Source organism: Tachysurus fulvidraco, chromosome 25 (genome assembly GCF_022655615.1).
Source record: "Tachysurus fulvidraco isolate hzauxx_2018 chromosome 25, HZAU_PFXX_2.0, whole genome shotgun sequence".
Classification (NCBI taxonomy): domain Eukaryota; kingdom Metazoa; phylum Chordata; class Actinopteri; order Siluriformes; family Bagridae; genus Tachysurus; species Tachysurus fulvidraco.
This window is the reverse complement of record NC_062542.1, coordinates 1,797,405-1,815,630: the sequence shown is the minus strand read 5'-3', so window position 1 is coordinate 1,815,630 and position 18,226 is coordinate 1,797,405. Positions and strand designations below refer to the sequence as shown.

The window sequence follows — 18,226 nt, the reverse complement described above, 5'->3', positions numbered from 1 at the left end:
CTTTTGTCTCCGCCAAAGTGGGCTCTATTCAGCAGATCATGCATCTGGACTACAGGAGATTAAGCCTCGGGTTGCGGGCCAGCTTTCACGGTGTGACCTTTGACCCCTGGCTCAGGACGCCTGCACCAACACTGCCTCAATCATGAACAGGGGAGTTACAGGTGAACACATGATTATTATTATTATTATTATTATTATTATTATTATTATTATTATTATTATTATTATTATTATTGTTGTTGTTGTTGTTGCTGCTGTTGTTGTTATTATTATTATTGTTATTATTGTTATTGTTATTAATATTATTAATAACAATAACAATAATAACAATAATAATAATAATAATAATAATAATAATAATAATAATAATAATAATAATAATAATAATAATAATAATAATAATAATAAATATACTTTTTGTAATTTTAGCCTTTTAGCCTCGATTTCATTTCAAACCTCAAAACATCTGCAGCTCACTAATAATTTTATTTAATTCCCAGTTAAATGTAATTAGTACCCAGTTTATTAATTAGTTATTAAAAAATGTACCAGTTATTTAGTTCATCAGTGCTGTTCGCCTTTCGTTCGTTTCAGTGCACAATTACACACATTTACACTTTAAGCTTCATGCAAGTGGTTTTTAGCTGATTGGCAAAAAAAAAAGGTTGACAAATTAATAAATGATTTAATCGTTTAAATACAAATCAATCGGATATTGAGTAAAATGATTTAATGTGAATAATTGATCTTTTTCTTCATCTGATAAACTGGATATTAATTATGAATAAATACACAAAATGCTTAGCAAAATTTTAAAAACTGTGTGTGTGTGTGTGTGTGTGTGTGTGTGTGTGTGTGTGTGTGTGTGTGTGTGTGTGTGTGGTGTGTGTGTGTGTGTGTGTGTGTGGTGTGTGTGTGTGTGTGTGTGTGTGTGTGTGTGTGTGTGTACCCACAACTCCCCCATCACTCCTCTGTATCCTAAACAAGGTACGCTTGTGCCGTGTGATTCTTCCGCCCTCCACCTGTATGGACTTTGCTCCTAATCCTCTCTGATCCTCTCTCTCTTTGAATACTTGGACTACTGAGTGTAACTAATTCTCCCACACAAGGATATTGTCTCTCCTCCTTTCGCCTTTGTCTTCTTCTTCATGGTCTCTTATTCAGGAGCTGCGTTCGTTAGCCGAACAGCCGGACCAGGAGAAAGCCTTCTAATCTAAAGGACTTAATGAGCTGTTTCCATCACCTTTAATCTGATTGTTTTCTTTGATTACAAAAAGACAGAACAGATAAACAGCCACGCTGATAAATACCCAACCCCACCCCCCTCTCACTCTCTCTCTGTTCGGCTGTTATTTTCCTGAGAATGTAATTATTTCATTCACAAAGAAGACATCTCACACAGGTTTGTCCAACAGATCGCTTTGTAAAAACACAACAGGACGACGCAAACTCTGGCCACGATGCCACACAGGAGTCATTTGTGACACGCTGACACGCTGAGAAACAAACTGCTTTTGCAATTAAGAGCGCAATCGCAGTGATTGGGAGTTTATGATTGCAGCAAATGTTAAAGCCATTGGCCTACCGCAGTACGCAAGCAGCACATGGGACCGAGGAAAGTTACAGACGTCAATTCCATGGAGACGGCCCGGACCCTGGAGGGGCTTTTTTCAGACAGCCATTTGGTGCCCTTCAACCCCCACGGTCTCTAACCTTTTGACTCCTGCTCCTTGAGGTCAGCGATGCTTGGGGAGCCGAGATCCAGCAGCACGGCCTGTAAATCAGGGCGCTCACGGGAACGCCGCTGCGGGCAGGATCCCAGCCCTGGTAGCATCACTCTGCCCCACTGACACACCAGTTCCCAGCCTGGGTTCCCATCCACACGGCTTTAATTCATTTATGGAAACCTCCAGTCCGAGACTTACTGCCACACAGAAACTGAAACCTAGACCACAATCACACACAAGTCACTTCTTCTAACGAAAACGCAGGCTAGAGCCATAACAGTGCAGAACCCATAAGGAAGAGAACATTTTTAATTATTCTCAAAGAACCTTTAGAGAGTGTAGCAAGTACCAGTGCAGTTCTAGGTCAGGTTCTAGATCCTACACATAAATAACAATCATTTGGAGTTTGTACTACACACACACACACACACACACACACACACACACACACACACACACACACACACACAGGTAGAACATACACTGTAAGAAAAATGGGTTCTGTAAGAGTACTTTAAAGAGTCATCTAATAAAAGGTTCCCACTGTACACTTATGCAGGACCTGGAAGCACATAGAAGCTTTAAGGTTTTGCTTTCGCTACAGTGACGACCGAAAAACCAATAAAGTGTTTAATTTTTAGCAATTATTTTATTTTTAATGTTAAGAACCTCAGCTGCACGGTTCTGAGACAACAAACACTATGTTAGGGTTCTGAGCCACTTAGTTGGAACTGTTTGTGTAGAAGCCTTAAAGGTTGTACATTTAAAAAGATAGGTAGATAGATAGATAGATAGATAGATAGATAGATAGATAGATAGATAGATAGATAGATAGATAGATAGATAGATAGATAGATAACTGAATACATTTTATAAAAATAAATTATTGGAAAAAAAACAAATTATTAAGCAACACACCAATAGAAGGTGTGAGTTAGCAAACAAACACGAGTAAAGGCATGAATAAATAAATCAATTTATTAATAAATAAAGTGAATAGAAATAAATAGATAAATGATGAACTAATTATATAATTTATTATTTATAAACAAATAAATGAATAAACTAATCAAATAATTAACTAATTATTTGATGAATGAATGAATGAATGAATGAATGAATGAATGAATGTTCTTGAGCACAAACTCGGCCCCAGCGTGACCCCTCGTCCGGCCGCATGGATCCATCGGGGCAGTAAAATTAGCCCACCTGTGTTTAAAGCTCTGGATTCTGTCACCCAGATGGAGCGTTCACAAGCACCTGGACACCAAATATACAAATCAGACATTTTTCTGAGGGGGAGTGAAGTGTGTGCTCAGGACTCCCTGCTTTGACCTGTCAGCTCAGCCTCAGCCTCAGGCCCTGCTCTCTCTCTCTCTCTCTCTCTCTCTCTCTCTCTCGCTCTCTCTCTCACTAATGAACAAAGCTGTAAAATGGTCACAGTGTTGTTTTTCTAGCTGAGACACAACACTAGTTGTCGTTCTCCAGCACTGAGAAATGACAGATTCACACACACTGATTTTACAAAAGAGTTTTGATTAAATGCTTTGATTTTAAACTTTATTTCTTTCATCAAACATATTGTATGTTTAATAAAACACACACACACACACCGTAATTATTATGCTAGCAGTACACTAGGTAGAACCCTTTCAGTAACCTATTGTAACCTATAGTAACCGTTTAGCTATTTTAATTCGCAGGTTCTACATATTAAGAAAATAATGACCTATAATTTGGAGTGTGTACCTCAGACATAAAGGTTCTCTGTAGAACCCTTTTAATAGAAAAGCACTTCACATACTGTAGGTTTCTACATACAAGCATTACGAGTTCCTTCAGATGGGAATCCATTAAGAGCTCTATCGTTTTACTAGCATTACCATTTATTCTTAATACGGTGAACTTAAGTGTTTTGGAGTTTAGCTACACAGTCTAAATACAGGTTTCCTGCACACGTTGTTTTATATACTTGGAGAAAAAAGGAGGTTCCTTAATGGTTCTTTAAAGACTTCAATAAAGTTCCTGGGCATCAAAAAAGGTACCATATAAAAACATTTTGTAGAGTTTTATACAGAGTTTCTACAGTTATTTGGAGTTTCACGAATAATTATGATCACCAAATGGCTAAAGGTCATTCAAACATTTCTATCGATTTATCTTCTAAGAATAAATGGAATTAGGTGACTGGAAACCAACCAGGTCAGTGCTTGAGTGTCTACAAAATATCAGGTGTGTGTGTGTGTGTGTGTGTGTGTGTGTGTGTGTGTGTGTGTGTGTGTGAGAGAGACAGAGATATTTTTGCTACGTGAATAAGCAAAATTCTCGGACTGTAGACTTCATCCTAGAGTCTGTATAGTAACAGAATTCATTGTCGAGGAACCATCATTAAATCCCTGAGGTATTAATGACGTTTTTCTTTGGTCATGAAAATAAAGTTCATGAAGTTACAACGATCGAGCTGCTCTTTCATTAGTGTGTAATATTGGTTTATGTCGCCCCCTGGTGGAGGGAAAACTGCCAGCAAGTGGATTTAAAAACAAAACAGAACTTTTGTGCACTTTTCTCTTCCCAGATTTACAACAAACAACAATTAATATAACAAGTAATATAACACTGTACAGAAATAGTGATATTAAAAATAAAACAGTAAAAACTTTATGCAGATACTTAATGCAGTCATAATAAGTTGTAATAATGATAACTCAGTACAGTGAGATAGCAACCTGAACAAAAGATATACGTGTGAATAGGGTGAAAAAGTATTGATTAAATCTAAATCATTAAAAGCTAATTGTCTCTAAAAAAAGATTATTAAGATAACTTAGGAGTTTATTTGTTCTCTGATATCACCGTGAACCTGGCTAGCTGTTAGCAAGCTAAATAAACAACACTTAAACGCTACTGACCAGCTACTCGCTGATCTCCGTAATGTCTATTATTATACAGACTGCAGTAAATTTAAACACTTTCTATCAAAGTGTTTCTTTTGCCTATAAGTTCTCCGGATCAGATCAGTCAGATTCCGGTCTGAGCTTCTCTGCCACAGTGCGGTCATGTTTGGATCCTCCGAGGCACGGTGGGCTCTTGGCCAGGCTCGGGTCGCTGCTCCACTGCTGAGGCGTCTTGGCCTGGATGGCGAGAGCGTGAATGCTGGTGCTCAGCTCGTGACTCAGGGTCTCGTTGACCAGGCGGTGGCGCTGCAACAGAGACAAGCCATCGAAGCGTGAGCTCACCACCAGCACTCTGAAGTGTGACTCAGAGCCTGGGGGCACAGCATGCATGTGGCTCTCATTCAGCACCTCCAGGTGATCCGGAGTGAGAGCCTGAGTCAGTTTGGTGCGAATGGAAGCCTCGACCGGTCGAATGGACACAGCTTCCATGTGATGAGCTGAAAAATGTCTGGATGTAAAAAGAGCGACAGAGGAGGAACGGAAAAAACGGCGAACATGGGACAACATCAGCAAACCAGGAGTAAGAGGACGGCAACGACAGGCCTGCAAATATCAGAACCGTAAAGATCAGAACGATATAAAAAAGAGGATTAGTGAGAAATCAGAAGTTTCAAATAAAAAAAAAGAAATCTCCCCAGAACAACTTGTATGTTAATCTTTATTAGAAACACGTGACCTTCAAATCACATCCAGGATTTATTTTGCATTCCAGCCACCTTCTGATGGTGCTGCAGTGTGACTTAACCCTTTATAAGCACTGATCAAAGCCTCTGCAGTAACTCAGGCATGTGATGTGCAACATAAAGCTGCAATGCATTCTGGGCCTTTTGAATCCAACACTATGACACTGAACATCGCTGACAAATGGCAGTAAAAAAAAAAGTTGTTCTTTTGTTTTTCTGATTCAGCAGTGAAACCAATTTTGTTTCAAAATCCTTTCGGAAAGATTTTCTTCTGTTTCTCCTTTATATCTGTGCTCCAAAGGCACTGTAACCCTATGATGACACACAGGACACACACACACACACACACACACACACACTGACAGACCCTCTCACACACAGACACACAGACACACAGACACACACACACACAGAGGACACACACACACAGAGGACACACACAGAGGACACACACACACACAGACAGACACACAGACACACAGAGGACACACACACACACACACACACACTGACAGACCCTCTCACACACAGACACACAGACACACAGACACACACACACACAGAGGACACACACAAACAGAGGACACACACAGAGGACACACACACACACAGACAGACACACAGACACACAGAGGACACACACACACACACACACACACACACTGACAGACCCTCTCACACACAGACACACAGACACACACACACACAGGACACACACAGATGACACACACACACACACACACAGGACACACACAGAGGACACACACACACACACACACAGACAGACACACAGAGGACACACACACACACACACACACACACACACACACAGGACACAGGACACACACAGGACACAGGACACACACACAGACACAGGACACACACACAGACACAGGACACACACACACACACACACAGACACAGGACACACACACAGACACAGGACACACACACACACACACACAGGACACACACACACACACACACAGGACACACACACACACACACAGGACACACACACACACACACAGGACACACACACACACACACACACAGGACACACACACACACACACACACACACACACACACACACAGGACACACACACACACACACACAGGACACACACACACACACACACACAGGACACACACACACACACACACACAGGACACACACACACACACACACACAGGACACACACACACACACACACACACACAGGACACACACACACACACACACACAAGACACACACACACACACACAGGACACACACACACACACACACAGGACACACACACACACACACAGGACACACACACACACACAGGACACACACACACACACACACAGGACACACACACACACACACACCCACACACACACACACACACACAGGACACACACACACACAGGACACACACACACACACAGGACACACACACACACACACAGGACACACACACACACACACAGGACACACACACACACACACACACACACACACACAGGACACACACACACACAGGACACACACACACACAGGACACACACACAGGACACACACACAGGACACACACACAGGACACACACACAGGACACACACACAGGACACACACACAGGACACACACACACAGGACACACAGGACACACACACACACACAGGACACACACACACACACAGGACACACACACAGGACACACACCATTGCCACCTGAATATTTATTTAATGAGTCTCAGGATTAAATTTGCCTTAAAGTTTATTATACAGTAGCGACAATAAAACTGTCTGCTTTGTTTCTCATTTACTTTACATTAAAACGAACCTTCTGTATTTCTACCTCATTTATATAAAATGAAATGACGCCGTGACACAATGACACAATGACACAATGACGCATTGACGCCGTGACACAATGACACAATGACTGTGAAGAAAAAACATAAAAACTAAATGTTTAAATACAACTTCCATTTTCTCACCTTACTGCAATCCACTTCTTCCTCGTCGTGTTTTTCGAACACGCACCAGACGCAGTTGTTCTTCTTCGTTGGTGCGGTGCCGAAATAAAAACACACTACCACCAAGTGGCCATAAAAGAGAACTGAACTCCCAGAAATTGTAAACATTATTTTTACATTTCTAACACAGTAGAAAAATCAGAACACTTTTATACACTTTTTATATTGTTGTTATATTCTGACTTCAATTCCAAATACCGTATATCATATAGAATTTTGTCTAGGTATAATTTGAAAATAAGACAGACAAACTCTGAACCAATTTAGAATGGTCTACACTTGACTATATTTGCAGGAACAATTTATCCATTTTGTCATTTCCAGGTCTTTTTTTTAAGCGTATGTTGATAATAAGATCTTTTTTCATGTTTCACAAGAATACCAGAAGATATAAAGAGGTGTTGCATAAATAAAAATATGATGAAACCTGATTATACAACTAACTATTATTATATGGCCTATAGTATAAGTGCAAAATTAAGAAAGTATATATTTATTTATTTTTTCAAAGTCATGCCTCTTATGTTGCCCAGTTTGAGTGAGTCTCTGGAGCCTCGGATTTCTGTTCTCTGCCTGAGAAGCTGAAGCTCGAGCATGTTTGAGTTACCAAAGACTTCCAGCCAGCACAAAGACTTCTTATCGCCTACAGACCTGCTGCTTACTTTATGATTTCTGTTTTTTACACAATGCTGTAAGAACTTTAGTGACTGTTGTGAGTGAAATTCACAGGAGATTTCTCAAATAATCAAACCAACAACCACCTCAGTTCCAGTCCCTGAGCTCGATGCCGTTTCCTTCCTCTTGAATGAGATCTTTTTGAACTATATATATCTAATAATAATCTTGCATTTTTTATGCTGTTAATTCTTTTTCTTTTATTATTAGTTATTTCTTTTATTATTCCTTATGTTTACCTTCTGCTCTATGTTTATGTTCTGTAAAGCTGCTTTGAGACAATGTCTATTTTAAAAAGCGCTATACAAATATACTTGAATTGAATTGAATCTTTTCCCTCATCCTGATATCTGACTTGAAACTAAACCTTAAGCTCTCACCTTCTTTCTGCAGGATTATATGCTGCTCTGCTGCCATGTGATTATTTTAAACCTTCAAGTCAATAATTGCAAATCATTTTATCTCCATGACACAGGTTTATTTTTCACACGTAGGTTTTTCATTTCATCAAAGGCCAGGATTTGTTCACTGTGTGACTGAAGTAAAATACCCAGAACGACTGAAACACACACACACACACACACACACACACACACACACACACACACACACACACACACACACACACAGTGACACACAGACACACAGACACACACACACACAAACCTTAATACACAACCATTTTGGTGTAACATTGAAATACCCCTTCCCCCACACACACGCGCACACACACACACACACACACACACACACACACACACACACACACACACACACACACACACAAGCCTTAATACACAACCATTTTGGTGTAACATTGAAATAATCCCCATATTAAATGATAACGTCTTTACGTCTCGGTCATTCTCAGATGCAATAAGATAAAATGAAGCACAAAAACAACACCATACGCTAACACTCTATTTTGCATGTTAAACCTTTTTTTGGTCTTTTTTTCAATTTTTTTTATTATTGTTGCACATATTTATACTTTTACATACAAACAACTACAACCTCTACAGCACAGTACAATGATAAAGTGATCAACTCCGTCACATTTAAATTATGGCAATACATTTGAGTCGACAAAAGCATCAAGAGACCTGTGGTATATCTGTAGAACGAGAGACACTGGCCTTGTACAGGCGAGATTTATACAGCAATCGTCTTTTTCATCCTATTTTAATCACTACACATGTCATTTCACTGTATTTTCATTTTCAGTGTGCTATTATTTATAGTCAACGAGGTGGGCGTGGTTGGGGGCGGAGCCGAAAAAACACGTCAGTCACTTATTGCTTTGATTTTCTTTTTGCACACGCGATCGACTAAAGTGAGCGTTGTTTTTTTTTTTTAGGAAAAATACAAATAAAAAAAGACCCTGTAACAAAACAACATTTAAAAAGAAACAACCTGAACGGGCGAAATTTACAAGTTCCAGGACTTTTCTGATGTTTTTTTTTTTTTAACATACAAATCGAACATGACGTCACTGAGACACGCACCACGTGGTGTGAGAACGACACGGTAAAGACGTGACGCTTTAGAGAAACACGTTGTACACGTTCCCGTGTGTTGGTGGAGGTTTATTTCGCTGACGCAGACGTCGTGAACGTGCTTCACCTGTTTGTTTTGCTTTTTCAGACGTTTTCCTTGTTTTGTTTTTTTCTCACGTGAGCTCACACACGTGTGTGTCTACGTCAGTAAAATACAGTTTCAGCTCAGAACCTCACACGTTATGTGATTTTTTTTCCCCCTACGTGAGCTCAAATCATCTTAATTCGATTCCCTGACCTTTTTTTCTTTTTACATTTCATAAACACATAAAGAGTTTTTTTTATGATTTGATTGATAAGACTGTAAGATGAGTCGTATCTCAGCACTGCTTCTAGATCACAGGAAACATCTGGAGCTGATGCAATAGTAATAAAGTTTTGTCAGAGATTTAAACGCAACTTTTTTTTTCTTTTATTCACTGCTCAGGTTATTAATCCACAAACCTTCTAATGAAGTGAATTGCTTTGCGTTCCTGAAATAGAACCTAATGAGTTGTTTAACCCTCATTGACCCCGATCCGGATAAAACGTGTGCCGAAGACGAGTGAGTCGATGACGTGAACGCTTCAATTGTGCTCCTGTAGTCTCAGAGATAAGACCTGAACATTCAAGTGGAGCCTGAAGTACCTATGTTTAAAGTTGCACGCAGTGTCGCTCTAAAGCTTTACTTTTAACTAAAGAACAAGGAAAGGTAGAGTTTAGAGTTCAGGGCTTTTTGTTCTGAGATCGAGTTCTGAGTTTGTGCAGTATATTTGTCCCTCAAGCATCATTTTATATCTGGTATTTGTTCTTGTTGTAAAGTGATGAACATGTGATATAAAACAGGAAGTGATCCCTCTTCCAGAAAGTTTACTATATTTTTAATATTTTGGTGCCATGTTTTAAACATAAAGATCTGTGTTTACTGTATAAAAGGTCGTGAGCATCGGAACGAAGATGTCAGATCGTGCTTCAGATTGTTTGCGATGACGTCCAGATTTATAGCGGAAAGCTACCGTGAGGTTCGTGACCAAATAAAGGAAAGAAGAAGAGCGTGATACCTCTTACACCAGACCTGTTGTTTTTACTGAGTGCATCTAGAATATGGCTGCTATCCTACAAAATGGCAGTAAAGAAGAGCATCACCTACAAACTGAAGCATCTTTTTTTATCGATTTCTTTGCTAAACGATCTGCGTAAAGACAGTCGTTACCGGTAACTTATCAGATGGAACTCATTCAGGTTTATAATCGAAAGAAAAAGGGATAAAAGTGTTTGTTTCTCGTGCTTGTTAATTTGACGTGTTTGTTATTCGTGTGCTCTTCGCTTTTACTCATTTTTTCTTTTCTTTTTTCTTGTACGTCATTCGAATGTTCAGTGTTTTCATTAAAATGTCGCCTCGGCACCTAATAGTTTTTTCTCTTCCTTTGTGACGACGTAATTAACGACAATAAAAACTTCACCCTGTGTGTGAGACTACAGACATCCACAGTAAAAAATACTATAAAATCAAACTCTCGTATAAATAAATAATTAAATAAATACAAATCTGTGGAACACTCGATGTTTCACATGCAAGAACTTTCTCAAACACACACACGCACACACGCACACACGCACACACACACGGGTACCGCATCACCGTTATCATCACCGTCATCGAACAGGAAAAAGACAGATGCGTCACTCACGTGACGTCACGTGATGCGCGGATTGCATTTCTATTGATTTCTTCTGTCTGAATTTGTCTAGTTTAAAAATATTACCTTAGCAAACTGATATATATATACAAACATCCAGTAGAACCTATCTAAGACATTATGGTACTATTTCACTGGAAACTGAAAATTCATTTCAGCGTCTGAAAATTTTTCCGCTATATATTTATATATTTATATATTGAATATGAGTGATTAGTGTGTTCAGGACAGACAGACTAAACTGTATATTTATATTCAGTACAGCATTTACATCAGTTTTCAAAATAAACCTTAACATTTTAACTCTTGGATCGTCTCATCAAACCTTCTTGTGCTTGATATGGTTTTTCACCTCACCTTTCAAATGTTCCTATTTCTTTTTTAAATGAAAATAAAACCTTTTCGTCGTTGGCAGACGAGAACTTGTGCATGTTTAAGAAACATAAGGTAGGAACGATGGGTCATAACTACTGAATCGCTTCTGTTCGACAACATAAATGATGTGAACACACGGTAGTTCACTTAGATGTGGATGAAGAGCATTTTTTTCCATACTGTTTCTTCCACTCGTCATTATGCCCTCGTGCACAACATTTTCCAAAATATTATTTCTTTTTAAAAAGATTCCACTTGGTTGCTATGATCTCGTATTTTCTTAACATGGATTTTTTCTACAATTTCGACAGTCGCTCGAAAAATAAAACCCTTAGGACATCGTGAGCGGAAGAAAACAACAACAACCAGCAACAACGACCACCAGAACCACATTAAGAGCAAACACTGTCCGTGCAGAAAAGATCTACCGACTGACTGACGACACGCTCTCACATCACTGTAATGCCGTGGATGAAAATTAACAGGCAAACTCATCACTGTTGGGTTAACACGCTCAAACTACAAAACAATCTGGAATGTGTCTAAAATGGCAGTTGTTCAACACAAACACACACACACACAAACACACACACGACCTCTGTTCTCTCTGTAAGGACGCTGATTATAGAGGTCAGAACTTTGACACCTGAAGGTTCAGATATGTCAAATAAACAGGACTTTTAATAGTGAATCTCAGACATTTACATCAAATCGCTCTGATGACTGGATGAGAGACGGGATTAAGATGTTTTCTGGCACTATTTAACCTCTTATTAAGTACCGTCAACATAACGAACAATGTGAAGGGGATATTTTATATAAATCCAAATCTGACAAAATGTGATTGATTAGGGATTGGAATCACACTGCAGGTGGATTCTTCCTAACTCAGTGCTTCCACCTGCTGGTGTGGAGGCCGCACTATTGAAGCACCTGCCCCCTCGTCTCCGGAAGCTTCAGCGCCAAGAAGCTGCCGACCGCCAGCGCCCCAGAGGCGAACAGGATGGGCACGGCTTTGGTGATGCCCACAAAGGACTGGAAGATGCTGATCCCCAGCACGGCAGCGAGCTTGCACAGGGCATTCAGAAACCCGAAAGCCGTAGTTCTGTGGGGAAAAGGAACACCGACGTGACATAATGTATAGAATTGAATATAAAGCTATCCAAAACCGTACAGGAAAATTTAATAAAAATCTAACAAAGAAAGTCTGTTGGATGGAGCAATATGTATGTGTATTAGTATAGTTTATGTGGTATTAATGAATTAAAAGGCTAATAAAATAAAAATAAAACTCCAAACTTTAAGTAAATAAATAAAAAATATTTCTACTAATCCTGTCAAGTTAGTTAATGATAGCTAGTCAGCTCAAATTAGCAGTGAATATTAGCAATATTTATGAATACTATTAAAACACTCAGTAAGATTAGCACATATTAGCTGCCTAGCTAATATTTGAAACGAAGGACATGTGTGGCTTAAAAAGCCTCAAAATCCTGTCAGGACAGCGGTTTGAAAAAGAGCAGTGAAGATTATCAACCTTTATGAAAATTAATAAATGAATCTTCTTAGGTAACCCCTCAGGGTAGCTCATGTTAGCTACCAGGTTAGCGTTAACAGCAAAGAATCAAAATCTTGTCAGAATATCTGAATTTAATTAGCAGAAGTAGTGTTTATGAACATGTTTTATGAGTCTGAATTACAGTTCATCTCAGGAAAAGAGTATTAAGATTATTGGATATTGAGGTTGCTGGCTAGTAGAAGTGAAGCAAATTTGGGATTTAAAAACCCTGACAGGGGAATTCATCTTTTAGTTTTGTGAAAGAGGAAAGTTATTATGTTACAGGAGATTATAGCTTGTTTTTAAGTAACATAAACTGTGTTTTTTGTTTGTTTATGTGAGGACAATTCGAGGCTGTTGAGAGAACAATTTTTAAAACTGATAAACGGTTTGGCCACAAGGGGGTGCTGTTTAATACAAGACATTAGGCACCGCAAGCCATTGCACATCTTCATACTTCATATTATCTATTACTCAGTGGCAGGCCTGCTGGGACTTCAGATGTTTTGAATGAGAATTTTCAGACATTCCCCCAAAGATCTGTAAAGAGGAAGCAATACTGCAGAGGCTCTGCAGCAAACCCAGTAAGGAGCACTAAAACCTCCTTATTAATGTGTTCATGTGTTATTTCTAACCTGCATCTATTGTGACAGATGCAATAGAAGCATTTTATTATTAAGCATGATGATTTAAATAAATTTTTTTACCTCTTATCAGATGGGTACAGTTCTACCGTTAGAACATCCAGGGCATTCCACGACGCAATGCTGATTCCCCCAAACAGACAGAGTAGAGCGATCATGGCCGACTCGCTGTTCCCAAAAGACAGGAAGAAACAGCTGACGCAGGAGATCACGCTGGAGCCCGCTGCAGGAGAGAAGAAAGTTAGCTAACATCCACCGCACCCCGCTAAAAAAACATATTACAAAAACTTTCTCGCTCACCCAGCATCCTCAGGCGTCCAATTTTGTCCATGAGCAATGCAGACACGATGTTCCCAGGCAGGACAGCTAGCGTGCCCAGAAAACTGACAAAGTAGATCATGTAGGCGTTGTTCTCATCACTGAAGTCCAGCAGGCAGCCCTCTTTGTTATGCAGGAAGGTGCTGTTGATGAGGCGACTGTCGATCAGCCTGTACTTGAACAGATCTTAAAAGAAGAAAGGAACCGTATTAGATAAGAAATAAATTGGCAATAAACTTCCGTCAAGGGCAATGAAGAAAATCTAACATAACTGAGTATGTGCTTTCTCGGTCAGTTACACAGCAGAGCCTCCAAACCTTTTGCTTTGGATAGTCACCTTGGGTTTGAGAAGCTTATACATATAAACGCAACAGTGTTCAGATGTACAGCCAAACATGAACACTAAAGTCCACACAGAAATGATTATAAACCGATTTTCTAAGATGCAGTCAATTACTTATGAGCTGCATTAAAAAAATATTAATAATAAAATTTAGCTCAATAAATTCAAGCTCAGTATAAAAGATCTATAAATAATATGCATATACAGTATACCGTAAGCTGATGTATGTCTGAGTGTTGACATACACTGAGGGTTTTTTTTTATCACCTCTGAGTGTATTATTAAAACATTGAAAATAATGTTCTTTGACGATGAGAACACTTTAGAATTTTAATCAGAATAGATGCTTTCTCTGTAGAAAATGCAGCATCAACAGACAGTAAAGTAGGCAGTGTTGCTAAGATACCTAAAACCTTTCCCTCTGCATTGCATGGTTTCACTGAATGAGGTCATTCTCACTGATGAAGAAACGCATTGGCCGGCCGTCCTCTATTCAACAATCCTAAACCTCAGAGATTGAGGTCTGCTTCTACGTCTGACAGAGTTTTACACTGGATGATGTGTGTCCAGTTAATTACAGCAGAGTGAATGGGATTTCATACACGGAGTGGGATACAGAGGGTAGAAAATCAGCCTCGTTCTGACCTGTGTTGTAAAAGAGGGTAGAGATGAAGGTGCAGTTCCTGAAGAAGGTGTTGGTGGAGGTGATGTCCTCAAAGTAACACTCTTCAAACAGGGAGTCTTCGAATACCATGGATTTCATCTTAAGGTTCAAAAACCTACAACAATACCAGAAGAAGGTTTTCGTGATCTGGGAAAATCTTGGAGTTACTTGGAGTTACTTGAGATTTAGCAGTGCTTACTTGGTGTTGAAGTACTCTCCATGACGATGGATCTGGTTCTCCAGGGTGAAGTTAAAGGTCATGTGTTCCACTTTCTGCTTGATGAAGACCTTAGTGCGTGAGTTATACTCCTGCTTTTGGAGGTATTTGATCATGTCAGGGAACCACACAGTCAGGCCGTAGTAGCTGAGAAGGAGAACGGTGCATTGTTAAACAAAATACTTCAACATTCATTACTAGTATAGAAGGATGTGCTAACTTAAACATTCATTCATTCATTCATTCATTCATTCATTCATTCATCTTCTACCGCTTATCCGAACTTCTCGGGTCACGGGGAGCCTGTGCCTATCTCAGGCGTCATCGGGCATCGAGGCAGGATACACCCTGGACGGAGTGCCAACCCATCACAGGGCACACACACACTCATTCACTCACACACTCACACACTACGGACAATTTTCCAGAGATGCCAATCAACCTACCATGCATGTCTTTGGACCGGGGAGGAAACCGGAGTACCCGGAGGAAACCCCCGAGGCACGGGGAGAACATGCTAACTCCACACACACAAGGCGGAGGTGGGAATCGGACCCCCAACCCTGGAGGTGTGAGGTGAACGTGCTAACCACTAACCACCATGCCCCCCCAACAAACTAGGCAAAATGCAAATCAATGCTAACAGTCCAACAAAGTTAGCAAACCATTAAAAAACACCTATTAGCATTATTGCATTATCACAAAGCTACCTCTGCTTGCTTTGAGCACCTTTTACCATCAGTGTTTTAAACTGTTTTAATTTGGATGTTCGTGTTAAACAGTGAAATGTTAAACATCCACTAAATATCCACCATCTCAGAATCTCTACCTGAACGACATGGAGAACCAGACAGCCATCATCATGTAGGTGACACGGCGATACTCTGGATTGAAAATAGTCAAGAAGTTGCTCCAAACCTACAAAGGCAGAATGACAGGACATTCAAATAATCAGGAGATTCTGTTACATAAAAACACTGATGAATGTATTGAAAATACGTCAGAACTATCCAGCTTGAATAATACGCTTATCAGGGTATGCTAGGTCTATAACCGCTAGCTAAACGTAACTGGATGAAAGACAGGCCGATGTACAATTCTATTGCTTTCTGGATGCTAATTGGTCAGAGCATGTGCTGTTGTATACTTTTCTTTAACATTAGCTCAATAGTGCAGGTTTATATTAATGTTCTTCTTCTGATGCGTTATTTTTTTCTATAAGAACAACCAGTGGTAACAGTAAGTCAGAGCATATGTACTTATATGTATATAAATATATTATATTTATCTGTTGTACCTGATGAAACAGGCTACTCAGCTTGAGCCTCCAGCGCTGGTGCCAGGCTGTGGTATCATCTCCCATATCAACCAACTCATCCATCTGCTTCACGGTCTTAATATTGGTCACCTGGTGGTACATCAGTATTCAGCATCGGATTAATCAGAATATCTCTTTATCGTCAGGTTTTCATCTAAATGCATTTCTTCAAACACGGCGTTTCTTAACAAACCTCTCACCCTGTCCTCCGCCACCCACAAAAAGCACAAGCGGTATCCACGGCAACACACATAAAATATCACATCAAACAACAGTTTGGCTATTTGATATATAACTAGTTCCAGTTTACATAATGTGTTTCACTTTGATCTCCCTCGCTATGATAACAGACGAAAACTCATTAGAACGAATGCATAATTAATATGAAAAGCATTTAAAATTCCCCAAACATTCATTTCAAGCCAAGACACTGGTACTTACAGAGAAGACCCTCTCTGGGTAGCCCTTGGCCCGCATGTTGGTGTCATGAACCTGTTTCAGGATCATCCAGGCTTCGTCGTGTTTCCCATTCTAGTATGAACAGAGAAATTTTATGCCACATGCCAAATTTAGCAACATACTTAAAGGTGGGGTCTCCGATTTTTGAAAAAAGCTTCAGAAAACTGAGTCGGGCCGAATAATAAACAAAAATCAAAAAATCCAAAACATGTATGTGTGGGCGGAGCTATCGATACAGGGGTGGGACCCGTTTGGGTTAGGGGCGTGTTTGTTTTGGTGATTTCAAATGTCAACATTGGCTTTCAAACAATAGAGACCTCACCTTTAAGCTATATTTATGCTGAAAATATAAATTACATTAAGATTAGGTTATTTTTGGAATACAACTGAGCTGAGACACTGACCTCCAGGTAGAAGCGTGGACTCTCTGGCATGGTGTTGAGGGCAGCGATGGCAGCCACCGCGGGGAACGCGCACACCAGAACAAACACCCTCCAGCTGTGGAACTGATAGGCGGAGCCCATCTGGAAGCTCCAGCCTGGTGTAAAAAAAATGGTCAACTGTTACGATAATGCTAACAATGAATGGGATACTTTATTGGTGAGAAATAATGTGATACAGAGGGTGATAAACGGACCGTTACCCTACTACGGGATGGTAGTAATAGTAGGGAAAGAATTACTACTGTACATGAAGTCTGAGTGTTATTACTGTTGTGGATTTTTTGTATTCTGAGTGCAAGTGGTACAGGAGTCGTACTTAAGGTCTAAATGCGTATCCACATTGTTTTTTTCATATATTCTACCTCTATGACCTTTATGTTAAGGTACTGTATTATGTATTTAAAGGGTTTTTAGTCACCATACTGGAGAAAATTCTGATACTTATCATAGTGCAGGTTATGGCATGAAGGGTTTTGATAGGTACCATAGTGGGAGATGATGTTATTTGAGGGTTTTGATAGTTACCATAGTGGGGGATGATGTTATTTGAGGGTTTTGATAGTTACCATAGTGGGAGATGATGTTA

At 39.8% G+C, this 18,226-nt stretch overlaps 2 protein-coding genes and 1 long non-coding RNA gene across 6 annotated transcripts in view; 1 reads left to right on the top strand and 2 right to left on the bottom strand.

Moving 5' to 3' along the window:
• The window catches only part of LOC125140209, a 2,560-nt gene extending 362 nt beyond the window's left edge, over positions 1–2,198 (top strand). Inside the window, exons 1-2 of the long non-coding RNA XR_007139451.1 lie at positions 1–161; positions 988–2,198. The exon at positions 1–161 is cut by the window's left edge and continues 362 nt beyond it. This is a non-coding gene — a long non-coding RNA (uncharacterized LOC125140209). The remainder of the gene's footprint in view (positions 162–987) is intronic.
• A 2,164-nt stretch (positions 2,199–4,362) lies between these two features.
• bola1 (bolA family member 1) lies at positions 4,363–7,438 on the bottom strand. 2 transcript variants are annotated; one of them, XM_027157813.2, is made up of 2 exons: positions 7,353–7,438; positions 4,363–5,224 (listed from the first exon to the last, which is right to left on the bottom strand). In XM_027157813.2, the coding sequence occupies exon 2, from the start codon at positions 5,186–5,188 to the stop codon at positions 4,742–4,744; it is 447 nt and encodes a 148-aa protein (XP_027013614.2). In that variant the 5' UTR covers positions 5,189–5,224; positions 7,353–7,438; the 3' UTR covers positions 4,363–4,741. The 2 variants fall into 2 exon arrangements, with proteins under 2 accessions (XP_027013614.2, XP_027013615.1); XM_027157814.2 differs by having other exon boundaries at positions 4,363–5,129; positions 7,353–7,423.
• Positions 7,439–8,994: 1,556 nt separating this feature from the next.
• sv2a (synaptic vesicle glycoprotein 2A) overlaps positions 8,995–18,226 on the bottom strand; it is a 35,008-nt gene continuing 25,776 nt past the window's right edge. For all 3 annotated transcript variants that reach the window (XM_047808408.1, XM_047808409.1, XM_047808410.1), the window contains exons 5-13: positions 17,602–17,735; positions 17,180–17,269; positions 16,718–16,828; positions 16,250–16,338; positions 15,403–15,567; positions 15,185–15,318; positions 14,179–14,382; positions 13,942–14,101; positions 8,995–12,781 (exon numbers count right to left, since the gene is read on the bottom strand). In XM_047808408.1, coding sequence (XP_047664364.1) covers positions 12,598–12,781; positions 13,942–14,101; positions 14,179–14,382; positions 15,185–15,318; positions 15,403–15,567; positions 16,250–16,338; positions 16,718–16,828; positions 17,180–17,269; positions 17,602–17,735 — 1,271 coding nt within the window. In that variant the 3' untranslated portion in view covers positions 8,995–12,597. The remainder of the gene's footprint in view (positions 12,782–13,941; positions 14,102–14,178; positions 14,383–15,184; positions 15,319–15,402; positions 15,568–16,249; positions 16,339–16,717; positions 16,829–17,179; positions 17,270–17,601; positions 17,736–18,226) is intronic.